Raw genomic sequence first — 17,321 nt, forward strand, 5'->3', positions numbered from 1 at the left:
CAATATGACAGCCATGATGTTAGTTGCATATGAAACCAACCATACTATGTAATGATGGCAGAAGTTTGGCATTCAATAGTTGTGGTACTTTAAGTTAGCAAAGCCCATCCACTGTGACATGGTTGTACTACGTCGGATGGGAAAAATTGGTTTTTAACTGTTCAGAGACCAGAAACTGCATAAAAAGCAACAACGACATCTGGTTTTAGTTTTCACAAGGCCAAGAAATGGCATAAAAAGCATGTCTTAAGACTGGCGCAAGATGTGTTCAATTTGCTGTCCACCGTTTCCTGCCACAAGTTGAAATCTAAAAATGGCATGTTGCACAACAGATTGGAGTGTCTCATGGTTCACGTTCAGAATGTGGTGCTCGATGTGTGCATTCATATCAGCTGTGTTTGTTATCAGAGCACTAAACACTATCTTTCAGGTTACCCCACAGACAGAAGTCACATAGATAAAGATCAAATTATCTGAACATCCAGGCTGTAGGGAAATGACAGCTGATAATTCTAGCATTTCCAAAGTGCCTCTGCAGCATCTTCATCACTGACTGTGCAATATGCAGAGGAGCACCACCTTGCATTCAGTGTTTAACTGTGATGGCACAGGTAACAGGCCCTGCAGGACCCATATCCTCAAAAAATATGGTCTTTATATTATCAACCTGCACCATGCAGTTACTGTTGCAGATTGAAGCAGTAACGCATGTGTGAGCAGATTTCCCGTCGACCATATTCTGCAATTCTGTGTATTTTCATGTCCTTGTAGTTGGAAATGGGTTTTGTCTGTGTGCAGAATGTTCTATGGCCATTCATTGTCCACTTTCGTGCAAGTAAGAACACTAGAGAAAACGTTTTTGTTATTGGTAAGTCAGCATGAAGCAACTCCTGAAGATTGGTAAAATTGTGGATAGCAATGCAGGATGTTTTGTAAAAATTTATTCACCATGCTCACATTCATGTCCAAAGTTTGGGCAATTCCCCATGCACTGCATGTTTACACACCACCTTGTGACCTCTCCTGCAATGCTGTGGTCACTTCTACTTATGTTTGATCAGTTGTTTTTCTCCCTGTGCCACACTTTACTACAGAAGAACCTGTCTTTTTGAATTTTATAATAATTTTCTCCAGAACCTTGGCAAAAATTGGACCAATGCCTATTTTTGTACCCTTCAGCACCTGGAACTTTCTGCAAAGCAGCTGACACACCAAGCGAGATGGCACAATGGCTAGCACACTGGACTCTCATTTGGGAGGACAATGGTTAAATCCCGCATCTGACCATCCAGATTTAGGTTTTCTGTGATTTCTCCAAATCGCTCCAGGCAAATGCTGGGATGTTTCCTTTGAAAGGACATGGCCGACTTCCTTCCCCATCCTTCCCTAATCCAATGAGACCGAAGACCTCGCTGTCTGGTCTCCTCCCCCAAACAACCCAACTCAGCCCAACTGGCACACATCACTGTTCTTGTAGAAGAGCTTTACCAGTATCATGCAATACTGCTTTGAGACATGCATGCCGAGCATCTCAGGTTCAAAATTAGGAACAGCTGTTACCCTGTGTCTTTTATTTTGCTTATTCTGCCACTTTCAGTCCCATCTAGTCATAATTTTTTATTCATAACATTTTCCCCTTGTTCAATAATAATCTGTACAAATTTGGTTAGGTTTTTACTGAGTTTTGAAACTGGTACTTCAATCATTATCACCCTGCATATACTCTTTGAGGCTTCTGAATTAATACATACATTTATAGCAAACTAGGAAAACAGTCAGTGCCATTTTGATGATGATTTGTGAAAATGATGAAATTGTCTGTATGTATGGGAAAATCCAAACCTAATGACAACTCTACAATCAGTTGCATGAAACCAAGTTGCATTGTGAAGGGTACTTTCATTTATATGCTTCAGTTGTTAAAGATGGCAATGTGAATCCCAGTGAATTGAGCAAAATGGTCACACTACTGGCCACATTTATAGGTAGTCCACAGCACATGCATGGGTACGCACAAGATGCAATAACGCATGTTTGTGCATAGGCCCACACAGATCTTTTTAAATCACATGCACATGAAATCCTACACAAGATAAAATAAAAGAACTTTTGTTAACTAGTCAATTGTCATTGGATCATCATTATATTTCTCCAAGGCTGTAAACAAAAATTGAAATCTTCAGTGGATTTCATTTCCAAGAATCACGGTTTTGAAGAGAAATGCTGTTGGTTGTTTTCCATTTAATGGCAAAATATAATTGTCACATGTAAACATTTTGCCTTAGTTGACAGAAAAGATCTCTCAATGTCAGGTTGATAGTGTCATCTCTGCAGAAACAGCAGGTATCACAAGTGATCAGGACTTCTTTGAAGTTGTCACCAAAATGTTATTTATGGTCCATGTGGCTTATTCAACAACCATTCCTCATGCACATCTAATGGGAAATGAATGAGATGACACCTAGGAGCATTACTTGCTGAGACTGACTACCAGTGGCAGTGAAGGATATCCACTGTAACACGACACTCCACTGAAGATGGCTGCAAATCCATCACTTAAAAAGTATGAAACAATGATGCTGAACTCTGTAATTGTTGGGCTTTTCTGTACTCGTCATTACTCTCAAAAACATACAAAGCACTCATCAGTGTCGAGTATTGCAATTCAGGGAAACTGATAAAGTACATTTGCAAATATCTCAATGGAGGAAATGATATGGCAATTTTTGGAGCAGTAAATGCAACAGCACCTATAAATGGAATCGACCACTATCAACTGGAATGGTACATTAGTAGGAATGAAATAGTATGGTGCATTTTATCATTTCCAATCCATGAACAATGTCAAATAGTTACTCATTTGACAGTGCACCTTGAAAATTGACAGTGTGTGTACTTCACAATGGAAAATGCATGTGCAAGAGCATTGTCATGTTTGCCAACAATGTTAACTGTGTTTTTTTCAATGTGTGAGGATGTTACATGCATAAGACAGTAATCTGAAGTGCCAACATCTTATTCACAGAATGCATCAGAAAACAAGTTTAAACAATACAAACAGTGCAAAGCAGTTTCAAGACATCCCAATTTAGGTTTGATTGACATCTTAGGCCATCAGTACACCATTCACCAGACAATGCAGCATGCTGGTACTTGCAATTACTGTCAATTAGTCTACATGGCCCGACAACCTTCCAAAAACTGGGAATAGTAATTGGTCACGTATGTGTGTGTTTCAAGTGTGCACTGCTTGCCAGGAACTAAATTTTGGAAAATCCACCAGTTATCCCATGTAAAACAGCCATTGATGACATTAACTCATGTCTCAAATCATCAGTTTTATTACAACATTTACAGACATTGATTTCTGAAGACCAATTAACATGTGCAATTACGACATGAAGCATCTGCTGGACATTTGCAAAACAGTTGTTGGATACTAGAATGTTTAAATAGCAATCGATGAATTTGCACAACTTTATGCATTGTCAACAAACTTCTATAAAATCACAGCAGCTACAGATGAACTGATTCACTAAGTTCTACCAGATATCACACAGAATCACAAAAATCACTAGTTGCTCATGCAAGTGCTACATTAACAGACAATACCAATGATGTCAGTGCCATCAATTCCTGCATCTAAAATGAAACACCAGGTAGATTGACAACATATGAGTCCATTGATATCGTAATGAATCAAGAAAAAGCTCTTAATTATTCAACTCGATTTGCCAGGCATTCCACGACACATTTCAACATTGAAAAGTGGCATGCCTATCATTCTTCTGTGGAACATAAATCCACCACTACTTTGCAACAGCACCAGGGTTGCAGTGAAAAAGATGTTGAACAATATCATCAAAGCTTCAGTTTGAAGTGGAAAATTTACAGGAGAAGATGCACTGTTGCCACACATCCCAATGATTCTCTAATGGACATGCCATTCAAACTGAAATGTTTGTAGTTTGTGTTGTGACTTGCATTTTCTGTGACCATCAACAAAATACAGGGAAAATTGCTATGAGTGTATGGACTAAATTTGGGAAATTCGTGCTTCTTATGCATACAGCTGTATGTAACATGCCCACACTTTTGGAAACCTTGTGATTTATTTGTTCATACATCAGACGCAAAAGGCAGAGATCCAGCACACAGTTCTAAGGATCAGTGCATAGTCTGTTGCAGAGTGAAAATTCATTCTGAAAGTAACTGGCTTGTTTTATATAATATTCCATTTGTTTTGTGGTGAAAAATTGTCATGGATTTGGTACTCACTTTTTTTGCCTGTATTCATTTGATTGACCTGAGGGCTTTAAATAAGAAAATTCATTATTAGTTGCTTTGCTTTAGGGTATTTTGAGTCTGTAACTTACCAAGTTCAGATAGCAGACATAATTTCAGTGGGACAGTTATTCTGTGTATAGTTATTTAGTTTTGTTCTGCACTTAAGTACTTGTTTATGTGATATGTTTATGTGTATGCTACAGTTGCTGATCAACCCTGTGTTCACTATGTTGTTTGTGACACCTTTTAGTTACAGATTATCATGCCTGCAACCTTCGACCTTGCTCAAAGAACTTCTTGCAATTTCTGCCATCTCTCTCATGTGTCTGTTAACAAACATTTTAAATCATTTTGTGGATGTTATATTTATGATGTAATAATTAATGGCTCTGGACCTTAAAATTCTTTTTATTGGAACTTAAAGCCTTACAGTGGAACATTTGCTGTGGGCACTTTAACATTCAAATTCTGAGCTGTTCACTTGGACACTTGCTTGCAACTTAAGGAGATAGTTAAGGACAATACATTGTGACAAATAGATCATTATTAACACTTTCAAGATTGGTCTCTCAGGTCTATCTCAGACTATCCACACTATCATTTTTAGAGGATTTCTGAAAACTTGCTTCTTTGGAACAATAAAATAAATATGTTGAATTATTCCATAAAAATCTAGACATTTGTTTATTGAAATATATGTAAAGATTTATTGTATTCTATCTTATCAAATGAAAACATGGATTATCTGTATTAAAATACCATGTTTATGTCATCTGAAAAAAGAAACGCATCATACACATTACATGTATTTTGTCTGTGTGTGATACATTTTGAAACAGTTTAGCATCTAGAGAGCTCCACAACTCAGACAACATACCACAAGAAAGTGTCTCTCCATGGGGATTTACACGTCTGTTGTCTGATTACTTTGTTACACTCTATAAAATCAAGGTTTGGATTCACCTTCTTTTGGGATAAAACTGACTGCTAGTTCCAGAAGAAAATTTGCTAATTTGTATTTTTTCCTTTCAACATTGATTCCTGGTTTCCTAATACCGGATAAAAAGTACTAGCAGCACTGATCATAAAAAGGTGAAAGAATAATTTTTCCCAACATTTCAGCTGTTTTCTTTTGAATGGCTAATGTGCTGTCATCTGGTCTGATCTGTCAACACCTTTCTTGTAAATATTATAGTGTAGCAAACTGTTGAATCTGCTGGAAGTAGCACAACTACTCAAGTGAACGCTGTGTGACAGGTTAGTAGCTTCAATGTGTCTCCTTTATTAGTCCCGTTTTACATACAACAGGCGTTTCCTTCTGCTTGGAATTATTTCAGCTCTTTTTCGGTTTTTGTTTGATAGTGCTTTGTGGAAACTTGCTGTTTACCGTACAAGTAACAACTGGTGTTACATCTTTATTTGTACAGAAACATTGAAGCTGCTGGCACAATATAAAAGGAAGAACATACAGAGAGAATATGAATGTGTAAAGTTTCACCTGCAAGTAATATTTCAACATAGTAGCATACTGATTATGTGCTTGCTTTCTGACTGACTCATAGCAGCAGACCCAGTTATTATCTGTATATATTAGTTACTGAATATGTAAATGAGCCATTTATTGGTAAATGAATGTAAGTGTATGGTATGTACTTATGTGGTGGATGGCTGGATGTAATTTATACGTTACTGCTGGCATACCAATTTTCACTTTGTTTATGCAGCTTTATTTTTATCACATGGATGGCTGATACATTTCTGTACAAATGCAATTTGGAGTTTATATTCATTTTTGTAACTTGACTTGTACACTCTTACAGCTGATGATATCTGTATCTTATCACATGATAATTAAAACACAAAACAGTGTCAAGGTTTTTCTCCTTTTTATGTCAGTCTCTTGGCTTCCTTAATAATGGCCATCTAGAGGCTGACATCAGCCTTTTGTGAAAGGCCCTCAGGTGCTCAGGATTCGTTTCCTGGGTACAGGCATGGTGACCCTAAGGTTCCTGAGCTGGGGACTGGTAAGTGTCACCAGTCGCCTGTCACCATAAGCTCTGGGCATGCTGCAGCAACCACTGTGCAGCATGATGGTGGAATGTTGTGTGTCATGGGCTTTACCACCCGGATCACATGGATGGTACAAACTGCTGTTAGAAACCCCTCAGTCTCAAGGTGTGCTGTGCGCTGATGAGGTGGAACAGTTATTTGCGGGCAACTTCTGAAGAACCTGGTGTGCCTCTGTTGTATAAGGCTTACTTTGCTATGTGGGGCTCTGTCTAGGTGAACTTTTATTCCCCTAGCTGTTCATGGGACCAAAATGGATCCTTCGAAATTTTCCCTTCCTCCTCTCAGTGGAAAAGGTAGACTGCTGGAAGGTACCCAATCTAACAAACGGGCTCATGTAGCCAGTCCTTCTGATTCATTCTAAAAGTATTGTCTTGAGTAATAGAACACGTGCTGATTATCAGAAAGTGGTTTTAATAGTGAGAAGAAAAGAGTGTAGTTTTGAGAAGGTTTCCCCATCCTATATCCCAAAGGGTTTTGAGGGAACCTGTGGCTCTTTAAAAACAGTAAAGTGCTTGTGCAATGTGACATTGTTAGTGTAAACTTCTAGTTCCCAACCATCAGCTAACCTCCAAGAAGGTAGCTGCTTCGGGGAGTGTGCAATAGACACTGAACTGTGCAACACGTTGAACTACAGCAAAGGTGTTGTGACTTGCAGGGATCTCGTTCACATTCCCAAGGAGGTATTGTGATGTGAGTGGGCTCCAGAAGGTATAGTCGATGTGAAAGACATTGTGAAGAGGGTAGATGGGATCTTGTAAATTCAGATTCCTTTATCTTGATATTCAATAGTATGGAAGTCCCTGAGTACATTAAGGCAGATTTCTTTCATCTAAACATGCGGCCTTATGTCACCAACCCAATGCCTTCTTTCAAATGCCAGCACTTTGGACATACTAATTGTGGGAGTTGTGGAGAAGCCACTTCGGGAAAATGTGGTAAGGCTGCCCATGAAGAGTCGCTTTTACATCTCCTTTGAAGTGTATGAACTGCTCTGGGGCTCACTGTGTCTGGAGTCAGGATTGTAATGTATACCTTGAAGAACAAAAGGTGCGAAAGCATAAGACTCTGTAATGCATTGCATATAATGAGGCCAAAAAAATAATAAAGCTATGCCGCCCACCAATGTTCACTACTTGTACCTCCTTTGTTTCAGTTCCTAAACAGCTGATGTTGCTATGCAAACAGAGGTTGCTACTATCAGCACTAGTACCTGCGTTGGTCAATGTACTTGTGCTGCTGCAGTCATTTTGAAGCCTGTCCCTCCCTCCAAAACTTCAGAAAAAGCGTGGTTGCTGACAATGCAGAAGTCCTGCCCCTCCAAAGACTCAGTCTGGTCCACTGTCCAGTACTGACACTACCACTTCTGCAGTTGCCTCCTCAGACCAAAAAATCAAAGTTGAAGGCAAAGAATTGTCCACTGGTGGGGATGGGAAGTACACAGTCTGACAGTATTGATGTCATCCTTTCAGACACCTGTTTTGACTCTTCTTTGGAGGCTATGGACCTTGATGTGAGACAGGGACAACCATCTCAACCAAAGACTGAGCTCCACCCATTGTGGGCTCCCCTCCCAGGCCAAAAGTTAGGGTGAAAGTGTTACCTCATGATAGACGGCTCCCATCTAAAAGTGGAACATTAATGGGTTCATATAATGTTATAAAATGTGACACCTGCAGTCGTCCTTTTGATGTTATTTATTATACAGTTACCAGTTTTGGTGACTCAATATACGATCTTCAGGCCTTAACTGATGCCAAGGGGGTTAACTCCAATCGTATACACAATCCCATCAGTGGCAGACATCTCTGAACTGGTTTCCATAGACTATAACATTGATGTGTCTCCAATCCAAAAATGCCAACATAGCTTCTGAGGTGTTCCACTTTATTACATAAGTGGATGACCGAAGTCCCTCCAACCTTCAGTCAGAAGGATGGACATACGAAAACTTAATGTGTTCAGGACACACATGGAGGAACTGAAATTCCTTACAAAGGCACACTCCCTGTGCTTGCATTTAAGGAAACACATTTCAAGGCCACTGGTGCCCCTGTGCTACTGGGCTGTACCCTCACCTGACATGGGAAAGAGCCAAGATTGGGGTTACTGTCTTTGTCAGTAACGCACATCAATCCTATCAATCCTCTGCTCTCTCCTTGGTTACCAGTCTAGAAACAGTAGCTGTTGCTCTTCACATGCGTGATAAGATCACTGTCTTGCTCCCTGTATCTACCTCTACAGGATGTGATAGACTGTGAGGCTTATATGTCTTATTGCACAACTCCCCTGCCTGTTTCTGCTACTGATTAATTTCAATGCCCATAGTGTATTATAGGGCTTGAACTATACTTGTCCCAGGGGTCGAAACTTGGAGAACCTCATGATATCTCAGGAGCTGTGCATCCTCAACACAGGCAGTCTTACTCTTCTATCAGCTGCTACTGGCTTGTCCTCAGACAATGACCTCTTGTTCTGCTCTCCAGCCATTGAAGTCTCAACACAGTGGGAAGCAACTGATGACCTTTGTTCCGGTGACCACTTTTCAGCGTGGATTAACCCACTGGAAATGGATTGCTTGAACAGAAATCACCGAAATGGATGGGCAGCAGGGCTAACTGTACACTGTTCAGTCAGCTGGTTGTGTTTGAACACCATGACAGTGTCCAGAAATGAGTGGATCACACATCAGACGAGTGATCCTGCTGACTTTCCGTTCCAAAGTCTTCAGGTCATCTTAGGAGGCAGCCTGTGTGCTGGTAGACTGATGAATGTTGTTCAGCAGTCTGGGTGTGGCATGCTGTTCTTTGATGGTTTAAATGCCAAACAACAGCAAGCAACCTCACAGCCTTTCAAGTTGCAGGAGCCAAGGCTCAACACGTAATTAAGGAGAGCAAGGAAAGGTCATGGCAAATGTTCCCGGGCTCCATCAACAGTTCCACATATTCTACAGAGGTATGGACAGCCATCGGGAGGATTTTCTGGGGCACAGTTGTTTACCAATAGCAGTAGTGCTGCAATGAGGGTGTTTTCCAAACAATGCCTGGTGTCATCACTCAGACAATGGCAGAGCATTTTACAGCAACTACTACCAATTCCAGCTGGGATCCAGTGATCTACCGTTACTGTGTGACTGCAGAGAGGGACAATATGGACTTCAGATTCCACAATTTTGAGGCTTTCAACTGGCCTCTTGCCATGTGGGACCTGGAATTAGCACTGCCTGAAACTCAAGATACTGCACCCGGTCACAACCAAATCTAGTGCTGCATACTTCGACATTTGCCAGCAGCATCAAAGGAAATCCTTCTCGAATGTTTCAATCTTATATGGCAGACAGGAAACTTTCCCAACTCCTAGAGAGAAGCAATTCTGCTACCTCTCCTCAAACTAGTAAAAGACCACACATGTACCAGTAGTTATCAGAGTGTCGCCTTAATGAGCTGTGTAGGAAAGACCCTGGAGCAAATGGTTAACTGTCGTCAGGTCTGATTGTTAGAGACCAGGTAATTCCTTAATCACGCTTGGTGTGAATTCCAGATTTCAGTCCACTGTTGACAACCTTGCCGTACTGGAGATGACTATTCAGCAGGCTTACTTACAGTACATCACTGACTTGATATCTTCTTTGATATAAGTAAGATGTATGGTACTACTTGGAGAAAGTATTGTCATGCAGCTCCATCAATGAGGCGTTTGTAGCCATCTCCAGATCTCCATGCAGTCTTTACTGTCTTAAGTGCTTTTTTTAGATCCCAAGTTGGTGACATGCTGTTGGATCATTTTGTGCAGGATAATGGTGTTCCTAAGGACAGTGTTTCAAGTGTTACTCTCTTTGCTGTACTTTAAACAGAATCATGTCTATGGTAAGGAGTCCTGTATGTGCTCCTTATTTGTGGATGATTTTGCTATTTATTTGTTACTCCTCCAGTGTTGCAGTTGTGCCCTGTCAGATGTAACTAGCTGGCCCTTGTGGCCAAATGGTTCTAGGTGCTTCAGTCTGGAACCACGCGACCGCTACGGTTGCAGGTTCAAATCGTGCGTTGGGCATGGATGTGTGAGATGTCCTTAGGTTAGTTAGGTTTAAGTAGTTCTAAGTTGTAGGAGTGGTCTGCACAGAGAGGTTTTCAGGTTTCTGCAGAAAAGTGTGTATGTGTTTTCATTTTAGTCATTATCATAGTATTTTTAATTTACCTGACTTGCATATGGCAGACACCATTTTACATTTGAAAGACTCAGTCAGGTTTCTGGGCCTCATTTTTGACTCCAAACTGTTATGGTTACCACACCTGAGAGAGCTGAAACCCAGAACCCAGAAAGCACTCAATATCATAAAGTGCATTAGCTACAGGTGTTGGGGAGCAGACAGGGCACATCTGTTTAGTTTTATAGGGCTTTTGTGTGTTCACGCTTTGACTGTGGATGCACATTGTACAGCTCAGTGAGGCCTTCTTATCTGAATATCATTGATGCTATCCATCTTGAGGGGATTAGACTGGCCACAGGTGCTTGCAGGACCAGCCTCATACTCCAAATTCACTTGCATACAATACTGTTGCTCGTCCACCTTTGGAACACCTTTTCTCTAATCGTCTATGAGCAACAGTGCCATTTGCAATCTGCGTGCAGTGTGTGCTGGAGTCACTTAATATGGGAAACGTAAGTCCTCAAATCCAGGATTTTAACTACCTGCCACTGTCATCATTGCATAGTCCCAGGGTAATTTTAGAATTAGTGCAGTACAGGAGACATTGCACTCCTGCATATGTTGAAATACTATATTTTCTGCCATTTTAACTGAGCGCCACAGCTCTACAGCTGTCTTTCTGGATGGGTTGAAACAGGGGCCCCATTGTTTGCTCTGTTGTTTTCCCTGATAGTGTCCTCAAGGTTTAACTGCCTTGAGACTCTACTGTCTTTGATGCGGAACTGTACACGATCTTGTGGGCACTGGAGCAGGTGAGGTGTGCTTAGTTTGCTAAGTTCCTTGTTTGTTCAGATTCTCTGAATGCTCTGGACTCTCTACAGTGCTCGTATCCAGCAGATAAAGTAGGCCAAAATATCCAGGACATCCTCCATCAATTACAATGGCTGGGTGGGGAAGGAGGTGTCCTGCTGGGTACCAGGACACATGGGTATTGAGGGGACCAAAAGGGCGGATGTAGCAGTCAAGGAGGCATGGAGCGATCTTCAGTTATTTCAGTGTGCTATCCCCCTGCATGCCATCACCTTGCTGTTTAAGTAGAGTTGTGTGTGTGGTGTCACCGCCAGACACCACACTTGCTAGGTGGTAGCCTTTAAATCGGCCGCGGTCCGTTAGTATACGTCGGACCCGCGTGTCGCCACTATCAGTGATTGCAGACCGAGCGCTGCCACACGGCAGGTCTAGAGAGACTCCCTAGCACTCGCCCAGTTGTACAGCCGACTTTGCTAGTGATGGTTCACTGAAAAATTACGCTCTCATTTGCTGAGACGATAGTTAGCATAGCCTTCAGCTACGTCATTTGCTACAACCTAGCAAAGCGCCATTACCAGTTACTATTGATGCTGTAAGACATGTACTGTCAAGAGTGATGTTCACCATTTATGGATTAAAGTTAAGTATTCCAGCAGCTACGTTCGTTTTTTGTTAGTCTCATTTCCTTGACCTGTTCCAGACCTCATGCCAGCCTGCATGAGCTAAAACGTGTGCCTTTCGGCATCCTCTCATAGTGGGTTGTCTGTCTTGCCAATCCACAACAGTGTGTCAATGGGAAGATGATTGGGTGGGTGGAAGTGATTGGTAATAAGCTTTGGCCACAAAGACGGGATGAAGTCCTGCTTACTTGTCTTCACATAGGCCAATCCTCTGATGCATGGCTTCTTGCTCTGCCAAGAGGATCCTCCAGTGTGTGCTGCCTGTAGCATACAGATGACTGTGCACCACATTTTACTAGATTATGTTTTATTTTTAGACCAGAGGGCGGCAGCAGCAGATGTCCCCTTTGTTTCAAGTGACATTGAAAGGAATGTGTTTGAGAGTTTTAAGATTTTGTGATATCTCCAATGTGTTTCCAAAAATTTTAGGATGATGTTCCTAATCTGTTAACAGGATGACTGGGTCACTCATGTTTTTGTAAGTGGTCGACCAGTCACTTTTCCCTGTGCCTTTCCTTTAGTTCTTCTGTGGTTTTACTTCTATTTTAATCCCAGGAATGGTGCCTTTCACCCTTCTCCATTGTATTAATTCCTGTGAGACATGGTGATTGTGTGGTTCCATGTGAGTGGCAAGGGAGTGAGTGAATGAGTGTCATTTTATAGGTTTCCTTCACACTGTGAGACAACAATTTTGGACATTTTAATCATATTTGTTTCTTTCAAAATATGTAAGGGCACTGATAGCCTCAACACTGAGCACCCGTAAGCTCCAAAACGAAAAAGAAAAAAAAGAAAAAAAAACACACACACCTACCTTTGTGTGAAAGTAAAAACAAGAGAATATTAAATTTTCATTTGGGTCTATTGCATATTGTCTTTGGCTTAGCAAGAACATTTGTTCTATCAGAGAATAGGCTGGCAGTAGTCTAAAATTGAGCAAATGTGAGAATCTATATTGAGGTAACAGTTGGTGGCATTGTAATTAGGAAAATAATGTGTTGCAATTAGTCTTTTATTATTTTCAGGAGTTATGGACAAGGTAGTGGGACGCAGCAGTCGGCTGGTGGTCAAGATCCCTTTGGACACAACCGGTACGGGGGGCCCAGACAGCCACCTGGCTATCCTTCACGTACTGGCTATCCTGCTCCACCTACGGGACCACCAGCACAGCAACCCACAGGGTATCCACCACAGCAAGACTATTATCATCAAGATCCGGTAATTATAGTCATTTGTATAAAAGTACATCATACTTCTTCATTAAAATGTGAAAGAAATAACAATGCTGATATTCATTTACATTTTCTGGATCAATGCGATGTATTTTTGAATACCTACAACTGTAAAGAAGATGACAGAAGATAAATATGGAAATGGAGTGGGATGTTTCTTTTCAAGTAAATCATCCCTCCATTTACTGTAAGCTTTTTACGGCAACCATGTGTAACCAATATTTGGGTGGATGAATGTACCTGTGGTACACTAATCACTGTGTCATGTTAGTCAGTGATTATAACTGTAGGAAGCAATGCAATATTAAATATTTTGTTACATCACATAAGGTTTTACAGCTCCAAATGCTATGCCACAGAAATTGTAAATGCATGAGTGTGTCATACCATTTCTTAAGTATATGTGTAATTATGTTCTATGTTGAGTGAGATATCTAAATTATATGGTTTCCCTTTTCATCCATACATAATTGTACCATTTGTGTTACTGTGCCTTGTAACTTTCTCATTGAGGACATAGACAATTTAGGGATTGTATATTCTTTCTTGAGTAGTTCTATTTAAGCCTTGTAAATGTTGTTACAGCCTGTATTGCAGTTACTGAAAATTTTTAACTTCCAAACAGTCTTACCGCAAGTTCAACAGCCCACAGTTTTTCAGATCTCTAAAAGGTTTACTGCAATGTTTGTCTAGATGTACGTGGTGCCCAAAACTTTTAATTTTGAGACTTCCGAGATTTCCATCCACATTTTCTTAATAAGTGTTTCAAGATTGGTTAGTTTAGACACGAGTATAACCCATTATAAAATATGTGTAGCTACAGTTTTATAACAGCCTCGGCTGGTTTCATAGGACAGCATTGTAACACTAACAGTTTCAGTTTTTATTAGCTGCCTTTCTTTTAAATTCTTTAATTCTGTGATATGATTTGCTCCCTCGTTTGTCACATTCGTTAGACTGATATCCTGTGTGTCAAACTACTGATTTTGTATTTGAGTGCCTCATTGCCAAATCAGTATTGTATATTAAAATTGCATCTAATTGTGCTTCATTAAGTTTTCACTGACTAAGCACAGATCATGAAGTGAATTCACATTTCAACCAAGAGGAAGGTGGATCTTCATGACTGTAATCACTTGGTGCACGTGTCAAACTGTGCGTCTTCTGTAATTTGTTTTTATTGTCATTATAAATATTGTATGTTTTGGGCCTGATTGTACCAATACCACATCATGCAATACTGTTCACACCTGTTTGTATGGTATCCTACAGATACTGCACAGTGCATAACAATATAGTACAGCTGGTATGTACATAGATACATTATTATATATTTATGTTATAGAAGTACTGTGCACGGCCTTTTATCAATAGAGTTCATGTAGTGTTACATTACTCAGTGCATATTCAATCATTTCTTATCAAAACATCAGTGATACATGGCATACACTTTTCTCGAAGTTTTAGCTTCCCTTTGAAGTTCACTCATTTGAGATTTTCCAGCCCCTTTCAGATGTAATGGTAATACTGGCAGGTTTCTTTAAGATTTTACGGAACAGAGTTGAATGGTACAAAGAGAGCAAATCAAAAGAAGGTTGTAGAGGAGCAGTGATGATGTCTACCAAAATGCTGACTTTGCCTGTGGCATTCCAAAACTCTGAGCACACCCATTACTTATTCAAGACTCTTACAAATAAATGTCAATGATACATTGAAGCTACTTAAGCTAAATTAGTGCTCAGCCTGAGAGGTCTACATTTTTAAAAACTCAGAGGGGAGATAAAAAAAAAAAAATCTACATTTCTTGAAGTTGCTTCTAATGCAGTGTCGGATGGACTGTTGGCAGAAGATTTTAAAATTGGAGAGAAAATAAGACAGTAGTTGGGAATGTATTATCATCCCCCCCCCCCTCACCCCCCCTCACTGCCCTCCATGTGCAGATGGAACTAAATACAACATGTCAACAGAAAATTTCTGTTGTCCATTGAAAGGTAATTTTCTAATTATGTTGAATAGAATAATTTCTCTGTAGTAAGCTCTTTGAAAGTCACACATTTACATTATCATTACAGGTAAACTTACTGTAAGAATGAAGAAGAATAGTGTGTGTACTTGTCATTGAACAGATAACTTTCCACACAGTGTGTCTCAACAAAGTTGAAATTTTATTAAAAAAAATGTGTATTTGCAGTTGATAATTAACTGTTTAATGTACTTGTCATTGGTACATAATAATAATTAAGGGTAGTTAGTATATACAGTAAAAATCATGAAAACACGTCAACCTTCTACAGATCATAGGTTTTTTAAAAAATCGAATTTCACAACTTGTTTTAGTTTTGCTCCTTCTACACAGTTATTTCTGGGTAGTCAAAAGTTGCCGTAGTTCTGTTGATATTCTGATGGAACTCTACTGTGGCATAAGTTCATTAGTTTTGTTCTTTCTATAGATGAGAGAAGCAAAAATGTTTACATTTACAGTTATTAGGACTTCATGGTAAAGAATGTTCTTCTTAGGATGTAATCTGACTTGCATGTTACCTCATGAGTAAACTACACAGAATATGTCACTTGATATGATAGAAGTATACGATACAAAAACAATCACTTTGGACACAAATTTCTATTTGCACTTGATGTAGGAAACACCATGTGAAATCTTTTACATACATACCTGATGTTACCATCAGTCTGCATTTTTAAAACTGTCAATAAACAGTGTAATGATAATATGTAATGGGATAGGTCAGTATTCACTACATAGAGGAGGCTTTGAAATGCAGAGACATACACTGAAAGAGGCCTACTATATACGAGGGTACTTGAAATAGTAAGTTACACTGGTTGTCCCATGTTAAGACTATTGTGCAACAAGAATGGCACATTGTCACAAGAGAGTACATGTTCTAGATGTCCTGCAGACACTGTTCTACTGGGGTATGGATAACAACTGCATCACAGTGTGGAAGTGAAATGTCACGGAAACTGTAAACATACTCCAAAGCTGCAAAGTCTTAGTACTTGAGTCTGTAAAAATCTTATGGATAAAACTCTAATTTTCTCACAAATGCAATTTGAAATTCTGGTTGTATATGGACAAAATGCAGTGTTGCATCCAGCCATAGCAAAATGGTGCTTACAATGTGACCAAGGCCGCATGGGTGTGAAGGGTGCTGATAGGGTACGATGACCAGTGGCATCTACTACAGATGACAATGTCCAAGCAATTGACAAACTGATTTGAAACGGTCACAGATTTTCCAATGATGAGGATGTTCACACAATAATGCTCAAATGGCTTCATAACAGAGGAGCAGATATCTGTTGTCGAGGGACTGACTGACTGACAGACAGAACATTCTGATCATTATTTACAGAGAATTGATGATATTGAAAAATATCGTGTATCTGTGTCACTTTGAAGTGTAGTGGAACATTCAAGAAAATATACTTAGACTGCAATTATATTATGAAACATACTTTTTGAGTCTCTTTGTAATATCAGCTATCAAACTATTCCCTTTGTCAGATGTAGGCAACAAATTCTCCTCCTCCCCATCCCCCACAGACACACACACACACTGCCACTGCCCCCTCTGGGCATTCACTGATAGTATGTAGCAGTCTTCTTTCAATGTGCTTGTCATCCACTCACCACCACCATTGTGTAGTGAGTAGCTATCTATCATAACTCTTTATTTGTTATCATCTCATCCTAGGTTTTCCATTATTTGAATAAACAGTGTAATGTACTCTGCCTTAAGGAGGACAATATGCCTGCAACACTTCCACCCTCGACATTAATAATACAGTATTCTCAGTTGAAACCAACAATATTATTATCTAGTTAGGCTTCATTATGTGCAAAAACCTCAGTTGAAATGTAAAAATTAACGGTCTTAATATCCTAAAACAAAGTTCTTGAGATTTGATCACTTGAATTCATGTGATTCCTACTTTGAAATTGTTGCAGATAACAACACTTCATATAAATTTTATGATTTCTTGAACACCAATTTGAATTTCTTCCCAATATGAATTTCTTCCCAATATGAATTTATAACACATTCTGGGACACACAAAGCATACTTGTTACTT

At 39.8% G+C, this 17,321-nt stretch overlaps 1 protein-coding gene across 1 annotated transcript in view; it reads left to right on the forward strand.

Moving 5' to 3' along the window:
- LOC126470842 (trithorax group protein osa-like) overlaps nt 1–17,321 on the forward strand; it is a 65,089-nt gene that overhangs the window by 32,238 nt on the left and 15,530 nt on the right. The window contains 1 exon segment of the mRNA XM_050098858.1: nt 13,017–13,209. Coding sequence (XP_049954815.1) covers nt 13,017–13,209 — 193 coding nt within the window.

The sequence above is a fragment of the Schistocerca serialis genome, chromosome 3 (genome assembly GCF_023864345.2).
Source record: "Schistocerca serialis cubense isolate TAMUIC-IGC-003099 chromosome 3, iqSchSeri2.2, whole genome shotgun sequence".
Taxonomy (NCBI): Eukaryota; Metazoa; Arthropoda; class Insecta; order Orthoptera; family Acrididae; genus Schistocerca; species Schistocerca serialis.